Source organism: Bufo bufo, chromosome 9 (assembly GCF_905171765.1).
Source record: "Bufo bufo chromosome 9, aBufBuf1.1, whole genome shotgun sequence".
Taxonomy (NCBI): Eukaryota; Metazoa; Chordata; class Amphibia; order Anura; family Bufonidae; genus Bufo; species Bufo bufo.
Window position 1 is genome coordinate 29,519,475 of NC_053397.1, and position 22,127 is coordinate 29,541,601.

The following is a 22,127-nucleotide window of genomic DNA, read 5'->3' on the forward strand; positions in this document are numbered from 1 at the left end:
CCGGATCCGGATTAATGCCTTTCAATGGGCATTAATTCCGGATCCGGCCTTGCGGCAAGTGTTCAGGATTTTTGGCCGGAGCAAAAAGCGCAGCATGCTGCGGTATTTTCTCCGGCCAAAAAACGTTACGGTCCGGAACTGAAGACATCCTGATGCATCCTGAACGGATTTCTCTCCATTCAGAATGCATTAGGATAAAACTGATCAGGATTCTTCCGGCATAGAGCCCCGACGACGGAACTCTATGCCGGAAGACAAGAACGCAAGTGTGAAAGAGCCCTTAGATCTGAAGATCGGCCACGAAGCCGAATTTCCTCATGCTTCGTGGCAACAAATCTATTTCCCCTGAAATGGTAGTAAAACAAACAAACAAAAGAAAAAACATACTTGCCTCATCTATTTGAGCATGAAGACCCCGCCGTAGCCATCTTGCTTGAAGAACCCTGTGCGAAATCTCGTGTACGGTGACGTATGATGTCAACATGCCGGCTGACATGATGACGCTATCAAGCGCCAGGCGAGATTTCATGCTGGATCTTCAAGCTAGATGGCCGCGGCGGCCTCTTCACGATCAAATGGATGAGGTAAGTACAATTTCATTTATTTTTTATTTTTTTATTGCAAACACTAAAATGCTTTAATATGGATCTCAGATGCAGCGATCAGTGATGAAGGCGGCATCTGAGGGGTTCAATAACAGGGGGGTGGCGCAATCTATGTTCCCTGTCATTGCACCCGCTATTTACAAAGAAATGAGCTTTGTAACAAAGTAATTTTTCAGTAAAATTCGACAAAGCAAATTTGTAAAACATTTTTTACAGAACTTTGCTCATCTCTAGTAACACCACCCGCCTGGCCATGATAGACAGTCAGCCAATTCATGTAGTGTCGGCATCATTTTGCGATAAAGAATGTATTGCATGAAAAATAGAAAGCTGCATATTTTGCTTCGTGAGAAGTGAAGGTGGATACTGCCTCCCACATGACAACCATGCTTTTATCCCTCCGGAGGAAACAACCCACCCTCTTACAGACGAGCGCTGCAAACACTGTACTGTCATCTTCAGATGAAAACATGAGCGCATTTGCTTTTCATCTCAGCCAGCGCCTTCTGTTACACAATTAAGAGAGAAGAAACCAGGAACGTTACCTCCGTCTGGACGAGGTAGTTTCGCTGCGTTCTGATGTGTTTCAGAAAGCCCAGAACATTAACGGTGCTCTTGTCTTTTATCTGCTGCAGCATGCTGTCAATCACAATGTATGTTCCCGTTCTGCCGACTCCGGCGCTACAGGAGGTAAAACGGGGGCAGATACAAAGGGTGCGTCATAATACACAAGAAAACTCTTCAATGGGTTTAGTTACTCATTAAGGAACATGCTCATTTACACTTAAGACTCATTCACTAAAGTAAAAAGATTTTCTCACCGGGTGAACATAAATGTACAGTTAGGTCCATATATATTTGGACAGACAACATTTTTCTAATTTTTGTCCTGTACATTACCACAATGGATTTTGAACAAAACAATTCAGATGCAGTTGAAGTTCAGACTTTCAGCTTTAATTCCGTGGGTTGAACAAAATGATTGCATAAAAATGTGAGGAACAAAAGCATTTTTTAAACTCAATCCCTTCATTTCAGGGGCTCAAAAGTAATTGGACAAATTAAATAATTCTACATAAAATGTTCATTTCTAATACTTGGTTGAAAAGCCTTTGTTGGCAATGACTGCCTGAAGTCTTGACCTCATGGACATCACCAGACGCTGTGTTTCCTCCTTTTTAATACTGCCACAGTTTTCAGTTGATATTTGTTTGTGGACTTTCTGTCTGAAGTTTAGTCTTTAACAAGTGAAATGCTCTATTGGGTTCAGATCAGGTGACCGACTTGGCTATTCAAGAATATTCCACTTCTTTGCTTTAATAAACTCCTGGGTTGCTTTGGGTTTATGTTTTGGGTCATTGTCCATCTGTATTATGCTTGAGATCATGAGCTGTACCATGCCTTCACCATACTTTTTTCTTTCCATCATTCTGGTAGAGGTTGATCTTGGTTTCATCTGTCCAAAAAATGTTCTTCAAGAAGTGTGCTGGTTTTTTAAGATGTTTTTTTAGCAAAGTCCAGTCTAGCCTTCTTATTCTTGAGGCTTATGAGTGGCTTGCACCGTGCAGTGAACCCTCTGTATTTACTTTCATGCATTCTTCTCTTTATGGTAGATTTGGATATTGATACGCCTATATCCTGGAGAGTGTTGTTCACTTGGTTGGCTGTTGTGAAAAGGTTTCTCTTCACCATGGTAATTATTCTGCGATCATCCACCACTGTTTTCTTCCGTGGGCGTCCAGGTCTTTTTGCATTGTTGAGGTCACCAGTGCTTTATTTCTTTCTCAGGATGTACCAAACTGTAGATTTTGCCACTCCTACTAGTGTATCAATTGATGTGATAGCTCGTTTCACCTGCATGGAGAGCTCTTTGACCGCATGTTTACTTCTCAGCAAAATCTTCAAAATGCAAGCACCACACCTCAAGTCAACTCCAGGCCTTTTATGTGCTTAATTGAGAATGAAATAATGAAGGAATTGCCCACACCTGCCCATGAAACAGCATTTGAGTCAATTGTCCAATTACTTTTGGTCCCTTTAAAAACAGGGTGCCACATATAAAAGGAGCTGAAACTCCTAAACCATTCTTCCAATTTTAATGTGGATACCCTCAAATGAAAGCTAAAAGGCTGGACTTTATGTCCATGTCCATTATGTATCTATAACTTGCATTATGTTTTAGCAAACAGGTAATAAATACAAGATGCGTGTCACTGTCCAAATATATATCGACCAAACTGTATGTTTAAGCAGACTGACTATTAGGAATGAGCCCACTCTGGGGTTGTTCCATCTTGGACATTGGGGGCATATCGCTAAGATATGTCCTCAATGTTTGATAAGTGCAGGTCCCACCTCTGAGACCTGCAGCTATACTTAGAACGGAGTACAAGCGCAGCCACTGCTCCATTCACTTCTTTGGGGCTTACAGAAAATAGCTTGGCTATATCGGCCGCCCCATTGAAATAAATGGAGGGCAGCCGCGTATGCGCAGTCTGCCCTCCTGCACTCTGCAGACTCTGTTCTAAGGATAGGTGTGGGTCCCAGAGGTGGGACCCACACCTATCAGACATTGGGGGCATATTCTAGCAATATGCATCCAATGTCCAAGATGGGACCACCCCTTTCATTTGTTGTCTCATTATGAAGAGTTCTTTACCTGTGAGTGTCTGTCCCCACAGGTGAAGAAGCGCCCACCCGAGTAATCTCACCCGGCCCTGATAAGTAGCGGCACAAGTGCAGAGGCTCTGCTTCCACTACTAGAGCAGCAACTGCGCATGCACGGCTACACTTCCTGGTATTGGCGCTTGAACAGTCACTGGTCTGGAATCACAGTTTTTGCTCTTGCCAGAGAAACGGCACAAGTCTGAGACTGTCAGGTCCGGGAAAGATATCCGGCCTTGTCAGTCAAGAGGCAGGTGGTCACTTCTTCAGCCCTCACAGGTAAAGAACTCTTGCTGATGAGAAGAATAAATTCATTAAAATTTGCCTATCTCTACATTATGGCAGGCAGCATGCAAAAAAAATATTGGCTTCTTTCCCAAATGTTGTACTTTTAAAAAAATTTTTTTAACTTGGCACCCACCATAATTTTATAACCTGACAATATCCATGGGACTGGGAGTAAAAAAGCATTGGGCTGTTTAATTTCAACATGCCTGATGCTTTTGTCTAGCCCTGTCAAATCCAAGATAAAGGGAGAGGGACTAAGGCTGTAGGTGTGTTACTAACTGGTGCTCCAAGGGCTGTGGTCGGCCCCTTGGTGCTCCAGTAAGTACATATCAAGGACTGGGACAACAGAAATACATAATCAGGGTATCGTTTTTGTCAGCATGATTAACCCTACCAGACTATATTCTTGGTTTAAGATCATGATGACAGATGTTCTTTAAACTTATAAATAAAGCAAAATGTAGGATCCCACATATATATTTCTAGGCTATACAGGAACTCACCTGCAGTGTACCACCACAGGTCCTAAGTCTGGTTGTAGAGCTGCAGATGATCTCCGTACGAACGTGAGGACCGGCAGAGCGTACTCTGGGACTCCCATATCTGGCCATTGTGTGTAGTGATACTGAATAACCGTTCTCTCATTGTGACGACCTTTAGGGTTCCCCTTCTGACCCTGTCATATAAAAAAAAACAATAGTCAGTATGGTACAGATGAACGCCCTACTGAGTTATAAAAAATAATCTTTAATAGGTTATTAGAGTACTTGTCAGATTTGATTGACTAGGACAGGGGTGTAGCTATAGGGGGGAGAGGTAGCAGTCACACCTGGGCCCCAAAATTCACACTGCCACATAAGAAGACTGGGGGGGCAAGGACCTTTAAGTTACACCTCTGTGCTAGGATATGTACACTTAGGTGGTCTCACCTTCTTCATCTTCACGTTCCTGATGGTGAATTTGCGCACTGTGTAGCAGGCATACACCTTTGTGCTCTTGAATGTTACCAAAATGTTCCCATACTCCTCACTGTTCTCTGCTGGCCAATATTGATCGCATTTTCTCTGAAAGAAAAAAAAAAGCAAGAGTTCAGCTTCAGTGTAATCCATTTTAAAGGTGGGGAATGCTAAATGGTACCTGTATATATCCAACTTAACAACTGACTGGCAATTCATTCTCTAGGGATCAAGAGGAGTCCCTATTTTGGTGCTGACTTCCTGCGAGTCAGGACAGAAAGGCCTTGTATTTATGTTCCCCTTCATGCCTTTCCCACAACCTTTGTGCCAATTCTCTATTATTTGAGAACATTGCAGTTCCTCTCTATAGGAAAGCCCGGTACAGGTTTTTGCCACCTTGTAGAAAAGGGTATGAGACCAACTTTTAGGTTCTTTTGGTCATTTTTATAGCTCAAAAAAACATCTTCTGAGCCATATGCAAATTAGTTGAAAAGATCCCAAGTTATGCTCCTGAGGGCTAATGGTGCCCAGTCACTCCCATCTATATAGAGCTCCACTCCTTCCCTCAACATCTTCTCTCCACCTACTTCAGCTTTCTACACCAGCAAGCCCCTAATTGATATCCTGTCTAGGATCGCCTGCCTACCCCTCTGTGAGCATCATCATCATCCAGTTCACTGCGCATGTTCAAGTTTGTGGGTGGGAAAATGTTTTCCTAAAAAAAGTAATACCTTACCGATTCCCCTTCTTCCCATTCCAAAGTTTTCAGTGTCCCCCAGTGCTTTTTACTTCTTGGAAATCTGACCACTCAGCCAATCACTGGCCACAGTGAAAAACCGTCACAGCCAGTAGTTGGCTGAGTGGTCACATATCCATGTAGAGAGGGACTGGGAAGTAGAATGACAGAGGTTAAAGGGGTTCTCCAGGAATTAAAAAAAAAATGAAAATATTTAAATATTACTTCATTATAAATATATTCCCAAATACCTTTCATTAGTTATAATGGCTTGTTTTGTCTAGGGAGCAATCATTAGGAGAAATAAAATGGCCGGCGTCCTATCAGTACACACAAAACCTGTCCTAATCACACAGGAGGACTGTGTTACTTCACCACAATGAGCCATAGTGCTGCCTCATCCTCCTCTCTGCTCTGCTTGTCAGGAATCATGATCCTGAATACAGGTGAATCTCTGTGGGAATGGAGATGATGAGGAGACATGAGAGGAGGGTGAGGTGTGGCTAATGAGCTGCAGCACTTGTTTACAGTCTCCATTACCACAGCAACACATTACCACAGTCTGTCCTATCCGTCCTCTCTGTACTTCATGTCTCCTCATGAACTAAATTCCCTGGAGATTCAGCTAAAGTTCTTATCATCTGTATTCAGGATCATAATCCCTGACAAGTAGAGAGGAGGAGGAGGCAGCTCTTTACCTCAGTGTTGTAAAGTAACTTGTCCTCATGTGTGATCAGGACAGGTTTTGTGTGAATGAATAGGACAGCGGCCATTTTGTTTCCCCTATGATTGCTCCCCAGACAAAACGAGCCATTTTAACTAATGAAAGGTATTTGAGAATATATTTATAATAAAGTAATATTTAAGTATTTTTATTTTCTTAATTCCCGGAGAACCCCTTTAATATTAAATTTTTTATTAAGTCATTTTGCCCTCTTTAAAAAAAAATTGTTCCTGGATGAGAAAGATGAGAAATCACAATCTATTTTTTTTTACCAATTTACATAATTGTGTACAAGTAATGTGCTTTATGGTTTGTGCTGCTCGTGGATTTTGTTCCAGTAAATAGCACACCATGAGGTTGGGCATAGTATTGCAAGCAAAAATTGCCAATGGTTATTATAAAAATAATGCAGAGGGACAAACCCCCAAGTGATATAAAACACGTTGTGCTCTCTATGTTTTAATTCAAGTTTATACTGTTTGCAACGAACATAGGTACATCTAATAAAAATTGCATTGATCCAATGCAACCAAAAAGCCTCTATGATATATTATATTCCTCTATTTCAGCACTGTGCAGTCCTACCTTGGTGAACTATGTCCCCATACTCTACTCCTACACTTTCTGCAATAGGGGGAAGCAAATGTATCTTGAGAAAAACAAAAAAAAACAAAGCTCAGCTCTCACCATCTATTAATTATTCAGGAGATCTCCACAATCCCATATCCTCAAGTAAGATTACCAGGGAATTAAACCGCTTACAGCCAAACACTACTTACTCGCCCCTTTTCCACCAGATTTGTTATCATAACAATGATTCCAGTGTTTTGCTCCCAAATCATCCTCCAGAAATCTTCAAAAGTCGACTTTAAAGGTCCCTGGGCTGCGATGTAGGCCTTTGCTTTGTTGTAGCCCTTCAAAGACAAGCAAACTCAAGATGAAAGCCGCCTCGCGGCAAACAAATTAATAATTTACGAAGACAAAAAAAGAAATATATTTCATGGATTGAAGATATGATGCAAACCGTCTCTTCATACAAATTTCAGAAACGGTATAGAAACAAAAATTCCATAAAATATGTTAATCATTCAGAACAGTCATGTTAATTGAAGACAACTTACATCAACATAATTGGCATTAATGTAGTCACTGTGCTTTGAATCCTTGCCGGGGAAGGGCCTCAGTTTCACCCTACTGTGATCGTCTGGAAAAACAAACCATGACGCAAAAATGAACTCAACGGGGCACAAAACATACAAATATTTAAATAGAAATTATCCGCGAGAGGTACTGGAGCCTGAAGCTTTTCTCATCACTGGTCTACAAATTAGGAAGGTTATGGAGGCCTGGCTTAAAACAAAGCTGTTGAAATACTTCAGGCTGCCTGTAGTTTATTTTGCTTAAAGGGGTTTTCCAAAAACCCCCCAAAAATTGTCTAAGCGTCAATTCACACGTCCGCAAAATGGATCCACATCCGTTCCGCAATTTTGCGGAACGGGTGCAGACCCATTCATTTTCAATGGGGCTGAAATGTGCTGTCCGCATCGGTGGATCCGCACTTCCGCATCCGTGCTTCCGTTTCCGCGAAAAAATAGAACATGTCCTAGTCTGCAAGTTTAGGCATTTTCTATTATAGTGCTGGCGATGTGCGGTCCACAAATTGCAGAATGCACATTGTTTTGCGGATCCGCAAAACACTTACGGACATGTGAAAGGACCCTAAAAGAAAAGAAGTGTTAAAAAAACAAAAAAAGCCTTACTCGCCTGTCCGTGTTCCCACTATTCCAGCGCTATGGCTCCAGTGCTCTGTCAGTCTTCTGGTCACACTGGGAAGTCAGTGATGGTACTGCAGCGATGACGCACACAACTACCCCACGTGACCACTGAGGCCAGTGACTGACTGCAGTGATTACTTAGAGGAGTTGGGGATGTCATCAATGCAATGGCAGAAACAAAGACAAGCGGAGAACACTGGAGCCACAGCATTGGACTGGCGGTAGATCGGACAGGTAAGGATGTTTTTTTTTTTTTTATAGCACTGCATGCCTGACAATATTTTTTGGGAAAGGGTTGGCTCAGAGATTCACTTGGAGAATATCTGAAGTATCTTGATCATGCCAACAAATCAACAGATCTCTTTAGTGAGGTTATAGGTTGTATCAGTGTACTACATTGCACTGAGTACGAGTACAAGCATCCGCATTAACAGTGTTTTTAGATCCTATATCCTGTGCCAATTACTTTTCTAATATATACAGTACAGACCAAAAGTTTGGACACACCTTCTCATTCAAAGAGTTTTCTTTATTTTCATGACTATGAAGGCATCAAAACTATGAATTAACACATGTGGAATTATATACATAACAAACAAGTGTGAAACAACTGAAAATATGTCATATTCTAGGTTCTTCAAAGTAGCCACCTTTTGCTTTGATTAGTGCTTTGCACACTCTTGGCATTCTCTTGATGAGCCTCCAGAGGTAGTCCCCTGAAATGGTCTTCCAACAGTCTTGAAGGAGTTCCCAGAGATGCTTAGCACTTGTTGGCCCTTTTACCTTCACTCTGCGGTCCAGCTCACCCCAAACCATCTCGATTGGGTTCAGGTCCGGTGACTGTGGAGGCCAGGTCATCTGGCGCAGCACCCCATCACTCTCCTTCATAGTCAAATAGCCCTTACTTTCAAAGTTTTCCCAATTTTTAGGCTGACTGACTGACCTTCATTTCTTAAAGTAATGATGGCCACTCGTTTTTCTTTACTTAGAATTTGTATTATGGCAAGAAAAAAGCAGCTAACAGTCTATTCAGTAGGACTATCAGCTGTGTATCCACCTGACTTCTCCTCAACGCAACTGATGGTCCCAACCCCATTTATAAGGCAAGAAATCCCACTTATTAAACCTGACAGGGCACACCTGTGAAGTGAAAACCATTTCAGGGGACTTCCTCTTGAAGCTCATCAAGAGAATGCCAAGAGTGTGCAAAGCAGTAATCAAAACAAAAGGTGGCTACTTTGAAGAACCTAGAATATTACATATTTTCTGTTGTTTCACACTTGTTTGTTATGTATATAATTCCACATGTGTTAATTCATAGTTTTGATGCCTTCATAGTCATGAAAATAAAGAAAACTCTTTGAATGAGAAGGTGTGTCCAAACTTTTGGTCTGTACTGTACATATATTTATAGCGGTCAGGCTCCATGATACAGAGTTCCAAATCCACAGTGCGGACAGCATTAAATGATAAAATATTAGCTACCTGCAGCCACCAGTAGAGGGAGCTTAGGAGCTTACCGCATACAGATTTATAATGCAGTTCAATATGTATATATCCACATGGTGTAAATCTCTCCATAGTGGTGGCTGCAGCAGAAAAAAAAACTATCATGATGCACAGACCTCTATAAGGAGAGAGCACAGAATTTCAGACCTATAAATTAAATGTTGTTCATAGCTGGAAGTACACTTTAAAAGCTTCATGTAATTATAAAGTGAAATCCATTCATACATAGTAGAGCTGCTCTATAATGGACATAGATTATTACTCTATTACACTAGGGCAAAGCATTAAGTCCCATTTAGCTTAACCGCTGCACACAAGGTAGATACAATAACATGGTCATCATGAGCTTTTCTGCCCCTGGCAACAGGTTCATTGCTCCAAAGAGTTACTTCTTGTCATGAACAGATACACTGTCACACTGGGATTCGTTGGCTCAACATAGAAAATTATTCTAAAGTCTCAGCCAATTTTTGTGACAAAACCCACAAAGAATAGTCTTTAGAGGCAACTGATTGAGGTCCAAACTCCGCTCCAAAACTGGAATGTCTTCTGGTAAGGCCTCTGAGGCTCATTATGGTATCAGAGCCTGGGTCCATCCTGTGGACTTGGTGGACCATTCCAACTCTGCTTAGATGCAGAACTTATTTCTTAGCTTTTGTTAACACTACAGGACTGAGCAGAATGAGAACCTACTAAGGCAAAAAGATACAGCAATGTAAGGAGGGACTAGAGGAAGAAACATCCATAATCCATCCACACCGCTAACGACCTGAGGAAAGCTTAGGTTTTGTCACTATTAAACAGTATGGAAATGACAATATCCCAACTTGAGCTTGAGGCAAACTCTGCTACATTTCTATGTTCTGCATAGGCCTGAATGAGCATTACACAGTTCAAATTTGCTTACTATTAGTGGAAATTGGAGCCGAAATGTGTAGCAGCAGCTAATTAACATTTAATAGTGGGTATGGAACAGTGTCGGGAACAAACGTCCACACATTTGGCTCTGCTAGTTGGAGCGCATGCAGATATTTTTTTTCCCCCTCCTTCCACTGCAACAATGAAGAATTTCTGGAAATCATGCAGCATTTAATATTTTGCTGCTGATACAAGGAAAATGCTACAGTATGCAAAAGGAAACAATTTTCTGAACTTTAGAAAATAATGGAGACCAATTAATCACCTGTCCATGGAGTTTCATACATCACTGAAATAAACTTCTTGTAGTCCAGAATTGTCAGGACTACAGACGCAAGACTCAGGGCTAGGGCATCTGATCCTGGATTACCATTTTTTTTTTACTACTGTAGGGTATATTTTTTTTATCAGATTATAAACTAGATATTGTTTGGTGTTGTCAAGTCCCAAACAGGTTCTCTTATTTGATAGGGAGTTCTACTTTTATCACTTTGTGTGTGTAGCCTCCCACCATGACACTGCCAAAGAAGCACTTCTGTTCTCACCAACATAAAAACATATGTAAGTGGATAGGTCACCCCGTTTTACAAGGTCCGCACACTCCTTTCCTGCCATTTTGAACCTTCTAAATGGTTACTGTGTTTTATGCTTGCCTATTCCATGGTACTGACCCTGTTCATGCAGCAATGACCACACGACGCTAACAATGTAGAGCTATGATGGCTAACTTCCGGCACTCCAGCTGTGGTAAAACTACAACTCCCAAAATGTACACTTGCTTGGCTGTTCTCAGTACTCCATAGAAATGAATGGAGCATGCTGGGAGTCGTAGTTTCACCACAGTTGGAGTGCCGGAGGTGAGCCATCACCTATATAGAGGATAAGTCACTGCCTCCTGCAAGATCAATCCAATCATTACCTGCTGCACTGATCCCTTCCATGATCTTATTGGCTATGAGATTTTCAATCCTGTCCACGTATTGTTACTGCCTCTATTCATGCAGCTCTGACCACACAAATCTTTCAATATAACAAGTCACTGGAAACCAACAAGATCAACCCACTCATTTCCTGCTGCACTGAGCCTTTCCATGATCTTATTATCTATACTTGCCCATCTTTGGTACTGACCCATGCTACTCTGATCTCGCAAAGTGAACAATATAAGTGGACAAGTCACTGGCTCCAACAAAATCAACCTGCTCATTTCCTGCTGCAATTAACCTTTCCATGACGCTATTGGCTTAGAGTGTTCTATGCCCACCTACCTCTTGGTACTGATCTCGTTCATGCAGCACTGACTAAACTAACATAGTCAGTGTGATTTAAAATACTTGTGTGTCAAAGACAAAAATATTATAGGATGGATACCTTTAATGGCTAACCAGAATACATTTGCAAGCTTCTGGAGATCAGATTCACTGCATCCTACAAGATCAACACACTCCTTTCCTGCTGCTCCAAACCTTCCCCAGATCTGGTGGGCTGAAGGATGTTCTATGTCCTTGCAAATCATGGTACTGACCCGGCTCATGCAATTCTGATCACATGAATCTAATGACATAAATGGACAAGTCACTGCCTCCTACATGATCAACGCACTCCTCTCCTGCTACAGTTCATCTCATAATTTGATTGGCTAATGATTATTCTAGCTCCACCCACTTCAAAGAAGCTTACAATGAGGCAGCAAGACGACAGGGAATAGTACTTCAAACACTTACATGCGACTATGTTGATATATCTGTTCTTGTGTTTGTTATCTGGATGATTGGAATGTTCTGCTGTGATGTTCATGTCAGATGTACAGCGCTGAACTTCCTGCAGAAAGATAAAAACACGGTAAAATTAAGACACAACCTCATATTTGGGAAATGCTTTCCTGGTAGGACACAGATCTGACTCCGTACTTGGATCTGGCTCTACCACAGAGCTGAAATACAGATGTGTGGTTTACCCTCGTACTAGGGTAACCCTACTACCGTGGTGTCAACACCAAATACATCTTAGAAAAACATCTTTGCACGTCAAGGGAACAGGGTCCTTAGCAAAGTGTTGAGTACTAGGGGGCTGGGCACAAACAAGCCACTCTGCGGTGGTTATGGTATTTGATTGTAGCTGGCCAGCTAAGACCTGTCCTAGGTTGCTAATATAGCTCATATGTTTATACAGCTAAACCTGCCAATAACCTTAATAAAGTTCCTATGTTTGTGTGTTAAAGACAAAAGCAGAGTTTTTTTACAGTGATTTCAAGTTTGGATGTCATATAACAGTTATATATTGTGTTCACAGAAGCAGAAAAGATAATATGCCTTTAAGATTCATTATATAACGTAAGGTAAGGTAACGTAACAGAAAGCATAGAGTTAAACTGTTGTTGCTGGGCAGGAGACTAGACTAATCACAGCCAGCCTCACACACAGCATGTGTGGGAAATTCCCCTGGCAGGAGCTGCTAGAATCATTACACCAGAGGAGAGAAGCTGAATAGACATTCACTCCACTAAGAGCCGTGTTTTATGGAAGCAGAAAGGCCAAAATAGGTATTTAGAACAGTTAATGTTCCTACTGTTAATATAGTGATTAGTACTGTATACTGAACCAGTTAAATGTGTGTTTACTTACAGTTCCACCAATTGCATACAAACGAACTACTGAGCCATACAATCCAAACAAATTGCATACAAATGCGAACTGCTTATAGCAAATCAAAAACCAATATAATAAACCGCGCTGGCTATCCAGTGTAAATCTACAAGTTGTGTACCTAGAACAGGGTATATATAATTATAACCTGATTGATTATATAATTATAACCCTGATGAAGAAATTCGGTAATTTCGAAACGCGTTGGAGAGGTCTTTTGGCCTGAGAGAGTATCCATACTTAGTGTGACGTCACACGGAAGCAGCGTCCTCCTGGATCACCAGCCTGGGTTTCCCTCACGCGCACGAGTCACCGGCCGGGACCGCGCGCGTTTGAAAGAGGAAACCAGAAGATACAGCCGCCACTACTACCTCTGAACACAAGCACCAGGAAGCTCCGTAAGGAACCCCTAAAAGCCAGCGGTATAAAGGCAAGTTATAATTATATATACCCTGTTCTAGGTACACAACTTGTAGATTTACACTGGATAGCCAGCGCGGTTTATTATATTGCTTTTTGATTTTATTCACTTATTTTAGGGTTTAGGCATTTTTTCCCTACTATAGACCTGCAGCGGCACACTCCAAGGAGTGTTACTCAGTGTATTTCAGATTAGATTCTGTTCTAATAAAGAAGGCAGCGCGGGTTCCCTTTGATTGTTGCTTATAGCAAATCATAAGCAATTGTATAGAACAAACTGCAAACCAAGCAGAGCAAGTGAAATTTGTTTAACCTCAGATATACCTCTCAGAAAGATCTTAAAGTGAGTACAGATACTGGAGAGAGAAATATATCCACCATTTTATGTTGAATGATGAGATTCAACAGTTGAACCACCATCTTATGCATACCGCCATTTTATGATACTTTATTCAACATGTGTTTTGTAGATGGACTATCTGCTGTGGAGGCGGCAGTGTTATATATGAAGAAAAGTTGAAGTTAATAAAGAAGTTATTTCAAGCATTTGGTGAGCTCTTTAAACCTACTGTTTCCATAGAACGGCGCTAGAGAAGTTACAGAGTAATAGACAGTCTGGTTAGACTAAAAGGTCAGAGATATCAAAATTCTTCTAATGCCACAGCGCAAAAGGCACTTCATAGTGCTGAGCCTGCCACACAGATAATTGCATTTTTGTCCTGAGTGAAGGAAAGTCAAGCTACATCTCTAGGGAACGTAATCTGGTGTATCACAATTTGCCATCAGTGACAGCAGGAACCTAGAAGGAAGAAAGATGGATTTTTTACCATCTCTGCCCTCTACATTTCTATACATTCTATGTATTGCTCAAAAAGGACTTTGCGGGTGGCGTGGCCTGCTGCCGTATGAGATGGCCGCCTAGAAGAGTTCCACTAACACAGCAGCGACAAAATAGCACTCAGCTCTGGAATCGGGCCAATTCCTGACTTTGGCAACATACTAATACCCGCCATCCCCATGTCACAACCATCCATGATGACGAGGTGCAAAAGGTCTGTTAAAGCTCAAGGGAAACTCCGCTCCTTTTTGAGAAGGAGCGCGCACAAGATGGCGGAGGAGGCACTCACTTCTCACCAACGAGACAGGAAGCGCAACCACCCGACACTGCTGCACATGGAGAGGGTACAGAACCTCACCCCCAATCCCAAACACTTACCGCAAATGCACTGGCTGGAGCTGGCAACTCCCCAGCCTCCTCGCTCCATGACAGTCCTGGGAAGAGTCTGAGGCACACAGAACACACGTTCAGGCCGCATACTGCTCCCACCAGCAACTTCCACAATACGCAGCTCCCCCAGCAAGAGCCACATAAAGCCCCTAATAGTTCTACCTCACCTCCCACTTGTAACCAGGGCTATCCTAACTTCACACTACAAGATTTCCCTACCTCAGATATGCCAGCCTAAGGGTCCCTCTTAAAGGGACATGCTGCTAGCTCTTAACAGATCTTTGCAAGATAACCGCCTTGCTTATTAACCCTCTGCAGGCCTCCATATCAGATTTAGAGGGTAGAATGTCTCATGCTAAAACAAAACTGATTGAATTCGCATCCTCACAAAACCAACTTATTGATGCCCACAATGACCTCACAAATGAAATTGAGATAATAAAACATAAGCTGGTTGACCTTGAAGACAGGTCACGCCGAAACTAAGTTAAAATGAGAGGAATCCCCGAGGAAGTTCAATCGCAAGAACTGCGATCCTTCCTACAGGAACTGATGCAAGCTCCCCTCAATTTCCGAACGTGACCTTCTCATCATTAGAATACATAGAGTGGCACGTCCCAAGCATCTTACTCATACCACGCCTAGAGATGTCCTAGCCAGGATCCATTTTTTTCAGATAAAAGAGTCACTTCTCCAGGGCAGCAGAAACAGAAGCACTTTACCTTCCCCTTATGAGGAGATCAAGCTATTTGCCAACCTATCTGCAGCCACCCTGCAGCAAAGAAGAACCCTAGCCCCCATTACTGCAGCTCTGCGTGACCATGCCTTATAGATCGGCATTTCCCACGAAGATTCTAATCCAACATGGAAGTGCCCTAAAATACATATCTACAATGGAAGAAGGCAAGTTTTGCCGCAAGAATGGAACATTCCGGTCTCCAAAACCTTCCAAAATCAAAAGTCGACACCACCCCACCTACGCCAAGAATGGCAAGTGGTCTCCTCCAAGCGCAAGTCCAGAAGCCGTAATCCCGACTAGCTGTTCAAGATTGAGCTCTAAGCTGAACTGTTCTACCCAGTTACAAATCGTGAGTTATCCGTTTTTCCCCCAGACACAAGTGTCGGAACACACTATGCCGACAGCAAATTTATGCTGGATATATGTTTTTCTTTTGTTGAATGTTTTTATAGTTATGCACCTACTTAGGTACATTATTTCTCCATCAGAGACACCCAAATACACAAAAGTTAGCTCCTATGGCGCATGGATCCCAAAGAGAACAAAGTTTAAAACCTATCAATTACATGCTCCAAGCAGAGATGACCAGGCCCCCTTTTGCCTGCCCCCGATGCTGAGGCTTGGCTCCCTGGATATCCTAAGCGCTTTACTTTACTCCTCCAATGGTGCTTAAAATTGCATCGCTCAATGTTAAGGGACTAAATAGCCCTCACAAGAGAGCAAGCATGTGGAGAGAGATTATGAACCTCCAGTGCAGCATTTTTAGTGCCCAGGAATCCCACCTCAAGGCTGAGGATGCCATCTGAATACATCACCGTTCCTTCCTAATCATATACCAATCCCACTTCCATAAAAAAACAGAGGTTATCTTAGGGATCAGGGATAGAGTAGCATTTCAACTTTCCAAAATGTTATCAGATCCCAACGGCAGATCCATTATTGTAGTGGGATCCTTAAACAACGTCATGTATACCTTTGTGGCAGTTTATGCCCCAAATAGACACCAGACTACATTCCTTAATATACTCTCCAGAAAAATAGAGAAAGTCAGGCAAGGACAAACTATATGGTTTGGAGACTTCAATGAAGTGGTAGACCCTCTCCTAGATACCACCTCCTCCGCCAATAGATCACCCTGGCTGAGAGAATTCCTCCTATCGAGGGATCTATACGATATCTGGAGGGTTCAACATGACAGCAGGAGAGATTTCTCATTCTTCTCCACAGCGCACAATTCCTACTCGAGGATTGATCTATTCCTTCTAACTAGATCCTTGATACATGCCACGACCGCATCGTCAGTAGAAGGGATCACCTGGTCGGATCATGCAGCCATCACACTAACACTACAAGACATGTGCCCCCCTGGACACAGTTCCTCTTGGCGACTGAACCCTTTCCTCTTAGAGCATATTCCACATAGGGAGGAAATTGGTGCTGCTCTTCAAGAATACTTTCAAATCAATGAAGGCTCAGTCTCTAGCCTCTTCTCCCTATGGAATGCCCATAAAACCTATATCAGGGGAATCCTCATGAAAATAGGGAGTACAGCAAAAAAAGAAAGAGAAAGGAATTTTACGGAATTAATGCCAAAAATAAAACCCCTGGAAACTCTCAATAAAAGAAACCTCTCCCCCACACGCACTTCACAATTAAAATCTCTGAGACTTCAACTCAGAGAACTCTTACTGTGCAAATATGAATGAAAGCTCAGAAAGACTAAAGCCATATATTATTCGCAGGACAATAAAGCAGGCAAGCTACTTGCACACAAGATCAAACAAAAAGCAGTAAAATCAAGGATCCCCTTTCTCAAAAACCAGTCTACTAAAGCCCACATATATGACCCAGACAAAATTGCCAACGAATTCAAAACCTATTACGCATCACTATACAATCTAGAGGAAAACAACCTCTCCACTCAACTACAGCAGCCATCAATAGATGCATATTTAGAATCTCTTCCTCTCCCTAAACTAAACATATTCCAAATGGAATCTCTAAATGGAAAGAGGTCCTAACGACTATCAGTTCCCTACATCTACACAAAGCTCCAGGTCCAGAGGGTTTATCAAATATATATTATAAATATTATGGAGACATTTTGACACCATACTTGACTCATACCCTACAACATGCCATAGAGGAGGAAAAATTCCCAAAAGAAATGCTAGAAGCCACAAATTGTTACTATACCTAAACCAGGCAAAACCCCTGATGTCCGTCAAAACTTACGGCCAATTTCCTTGCAAAATTTAGATGTTAAAATATACGCCAAAATTCTCGGCAACCGTCTGGCCAATAATAATTCCAGACCTTGTATCTCCTGACCAAACAGGCTTTATAAAAGGTCGTCAGATTTATGAAAACACTAGAAGGGTCATTAATATATTTAGATGATCTGGAAAGACAAAAAACCCCGGCAGTGTTGGTAACATTAGACGCGGAAAAGGCGTTCGACCGGTTAAATTGGTCGTTTGTCTTTTCTGTCTTGAGACATGTGGTTTGAAGGAGCGTGTCTCAATGCGATCTCAGCACTCTATTCGACCCCCTCCGCACGAGTATTAGCTAACTGTACCCTATCAGACCATCTCCCTATAACAAATGGAACTAGACAGGGGTGCCCCCTATCCACCATTATATTTGTGTTATCCATCGAACCATTGGCACAAGCTATTTGAACTCATACGGACATATCCGGAGTGCCCATAGGAAAACGCACAAGTCACATTTCTCTGTATGCAGATGATATAATCTTATCCTTCACTCACCCTAAAAGATCCTTGGGAATAGCTATGGATCTCATAAAAACCTTTGGAGAACTCTCTATAAGCTCAACGAAACAAAATCTCAAATTCTGCCCCTCAATATTCCTCCAACAGAGGAAAATTACCTCAAAAACAATTTTGCTCTAGACTGGCAGACCCAACAAATAGATTACCTGGGCCTAAAACTCACCGGTTCCATGAAAACCTTATATAAGTGCAACTATATACCACTGCTAGACACTAACATCAGACCTATTATCTATGGCCCTGAAAGAGATCTCCTGGATAGTTAGGATAGCTACCTTCAAAATGATGGTTTTACCTAAGCTCTTGTACATCTTTAAGATTCTCCCTATCTTAGTCCCCAAATCATTCTTTACCAAAGCAACTCGAATGATTAATGCCTACACATGGGCGGGTAAAAAACCAAGGATATCCGCTTCCTTGCTATACAAACAAAAAGCTCATGGAGGCATAGGCCTACCTAATGTGTTTGATTACTTCTTGGCAACTCAAATACAACAGCTGCAATAGTGGCAGGGAGATCTTAGTAAACATTGGGTGCATATAGAAGAGTCTTCAATCCCCCAAACATCCCTGAGGTCCCTACTGCTAGTGTCTCTCCTCCCTTCCTTCTCCTACAACCAATTTCCTTGCCTAGTGAGCGCAGCAATAAAACACTAGAAATAATTCCTTACCCTAACCCAAAGGTGACCCCACATCTGTCCTAGAACTCCTGCCTCTAGACTCTTCTCGTCTTCTTGTTCCCAGCTTGAACTTGGCACATGGGCAAATCTGGGCATAACTAAAATAGCCCATGTAGCATCAACGTCTAATTTGCACCCTTTTCAAGACCTTTGTGACAAATATAAATTCCTGACCAAAGAATTTGACAATTATTTGAGACGTCACCTAGTTCACGCCGAACTTAGCGTACCTGTCAACAATAACCGATCTATACTGGAACTTTGGTCGATCCCTAGAGCGAAGAAAATGCCCCTCAGGCCTATATATGTCAAGCTGGGAAACAAAGAGACCTTCATTAAGTCCACACCTTTTATCTCTTGGGAGGTGGAATTGAACAAATCCTTCTCCAGTGCTCAGTGGTCAACGACTTTACGCCTATCTGACTCCTTAAATGCTCTTCACATTATGAATCCATAATGAAGACCATGCTTCGGTGGTACTACACCCCAGACAGACTATGTAATATGTTTCCTGGAACATAAAATCAATACTGGAGGGTGGTAGGGGCACATTAATGCATATCCTATGGTCTTGTCTGATGTTTGAAGAAATATAGAGGGAAGTCTATAAGATGGCCTAGGATTTAGCTGGTTATCCTTTGACCCCTTGCCCTTCCTTAGCCCTACTATACCTTTATCTAGATGCCAGCACCTGCAGAACCAGAGGAATCCTGGCACACCTATTTTTAGCTACGAAACTAGCAATTACCTCCAACTAGAAAAGTGATGGCATTCCTTCACTGGATGATATAGTACACAGGCTCCAAGTCGCATAAAGGGTCCTTAAGCATATGTGACCTATGGTCCAAATCTAAGAATTGTTCTCAGATCTAAACCTTGTATGTAAAATACGTACAAACTGACACATAACCGAATAAATCAGACAAAATACTGTACATTTGTACACTTTAACTATGAAAACTTTCAATAAAAAATTATTATTGGAAAAAAAAAGGACTTTGCATATTTACAGTAATTAAGTGCTACCATCTGCATTTCTCCTGGTGATCATGAGAGATCAAGCGATTGCTAGGTGCTCCTCGTGGAGTTGACTAGTCCATCTAGACCCACATAAGTTCTGATTGTGAAAAAGGACACCAAATAGAAATGTTTTCTTGCATAACTGGGGCTACGATACCCCCTTTGAAACAGTCCGACCCCTGGGACCCCCTTGTGATCCTGACAATGAAGGGTCCCCAAATCCCCTCTCTTTGAAAGGAGTGGTAGTCTACATGGTGGTCTACAGCTCCATTGACTTCTATGGGACTGATGGATCACTATAAAGACCCATAGAAGTGAATAGAGGTGTGTACTGACAAGCACACTACTACTCCACAGAAAGAGGAGACTTGGGAACCCCTTAGGCTCAGGACCATGTCGGGTCTGATATTTGTGGAAAGGTCACGGTGATCAATGATAATTAGGAATGTACATTCATAGAACCATTCATTTGGCCAATCATCGGCCCATTTAAACACCCCACTGATCAGCTGACTAATTAGCTCTATTATGCATTCACAAAAATGATCACTGGTCTGCAAAACATCTCCAGTGTAAACCGGGAATGTATTCTGGCCACATAATGTGAAGTGTATGGGGGATAAATGATCGTACAAACCCATGTAAACAGGGTATGTGCTGCAGACATAATGCAAAAGGTATAGGGATGAATGATCGTAGTAACCTATGAAAACCGAGTATGCACTGCCGACAGAATGTAAAGTGTATGGGGGATGAATGATCGTAGTGACCTGTGTAAATACGATACGTGCTGCAGACAGAATGTAAAGTGTATGGAAGAGGAATGATCATAGTGACCTGTGCAAACAGGATATATGCTGCAGACAGAATGTAAAGTGTATGGGGGATGAATGATCGTAGTAATGGTCATTTGTCCCCCATACTCTTTACATCAGCCAAAGCTTTTTAAACGAGGACCACCCATTAAGTTGTGCAATATTCAAAAATATAAATAGCAAATGTGACATCTCTGCAGTCATCTTTGAAGACCTAAAAACCCACCAATAATTATCAAATTTTACCCATCCTCTAGGCACCTCTAACCCAACGCATCTCACTACAGGAGGAAAATCAAGAAGAGAAAATCTTTTGAACCTTAATTATGTCTCAAGTCTGGAGGTTACGGAGGTCCAATTTAACGCTTTCAACTTCTAAAGTGGAATATCTAAAATGACTAATAAAAGGAAATAATTATGGGCGCACAGCTGCTACATGAGACGGGGGAGCGTGTCAGATATATTATTCAGACAGCAGATGTGCCATCTACACTAAGGGACCGTGTCCTGCACGCAGTGCGGCCGGTGTGAACCACATAAATACAATGACATAGGTGTATACTGGATGTATATTCCAAGCGTAGTGACCGAAGAGCTCAGGAATGAAAACAGGGAAAAAAGGCTTCTAAATGTCTATGCATTCAGTGGGGGGAATTCAAGTAGAAGTATATTATAACAAGCAAACACTAAAGAATGAAAGTACTACTACTAATAATGATAATAACAATTAATACAATTTAAAAAAAATGCAGTACCTTACAGCTAGGGATGAGCGAACCCGACATTTTCATTTTCGGCATTCGGGCGGAGGAAGAATTCCGTTATGCATTCCGTTAGCACGGAATAGAACATAATTCTATGACGGAAGCCTTCAAGAGGGGATGCACGGTGGCTCAGTGGTTAGCACTGGTGGTGCACTGGGGTCCTAGGTTCGAATCCGACCAAGGACAACATCTGCATGGAGTTTGTATGTTCTCCTTGTGTCTGTGTGGGTTTCCTCCAGGTTCTCCGGTTTCCTCCCACACTCCAAAGACATCCTGATAGGAGACTTAGATTGTGAGCCCCATTGGGTACAGCTTGATGCTAATGTCTGTAAAGCGCTGCGGAATATGTCAGCGCTATATAAGTGCATAAAATAAATAAATTGCATTTTGCATTCCGTCATAATAGAAGTCTATGGGCAGCGTAACGGATCCGTCTGATTTCCGTTATGGAGGACAGGACTTTGTTTTCCGTCCTGCATAACGGAAACCAGGCGGATCCGTTAGACTTCTATTAGGACGGCTCAAAACGGAATGCCTCTTAGCATGAAATATAACGAAATTCTAACGGAATCCATAATGGAATTCCTCCACCCGAACGCCGAAGCCAAACCTGAAAAAGAATTCCCCTATGGATTCCGGAATATAACCAAATTTTATGACGGAAGGCAAAACAGAAGCCTTTAAGCCTTCGGGTTCGCTCATCGCTACTTATAACCAGTAGATGGCTAGTGCTGAAATATTTACGCTAATTTAAAGGGAATCTGTCAGCTCGACCCCCCCCCCCCTCCCTCCCCAAACTAGAGAAAGCAGTGACGCCAAGTCTGGTTATGTAATTCCGGACTTGCA

At 42.1% G+C, this 22,127-nt stretch overlaps 1 protein-coding gene across 2 annotated transcripts in view; it reads right to left on the reverse strand.

The window, feature by feature from the left end:
* Positions 1-22,127, reverse strand: part of PTPRG (protein tyrosine phosphatase receptor type G) — a 494,056-nt gene that overhangs the window by 29,751 nt on the left and 442,178 nt on the right. For both annotated transcript variants that reach the window (XM_040407763.1, XM_040407764.1), the window contains 6 exons: positions 11,900-11,996; positions 7,095-7,177; positions 6,753-6,887; positions 4,487-4,621; positions 4,061-4,233; positions 1,151-1,286 (listed from right to left, as the gene is read on the reverse strand). In XM_040407763.1, coding sequence (XP_040263697.1) covers positions 1,151-1,286; positions 4,061-4,233; positions 4,487-4,621; positions 6,753-6,887; positions 7,095-7,177; positions 11,900-11,996 — 759 coding nt within the window. The remainder of the gene's footprint in view (positions 1-1,150; positions 1,287-4,060; positions 4,234-4,486; positions 4,622-6,752; positions 6,888-7,094; positions 7,178-11,899; positions 11,997-22,127) is intronic.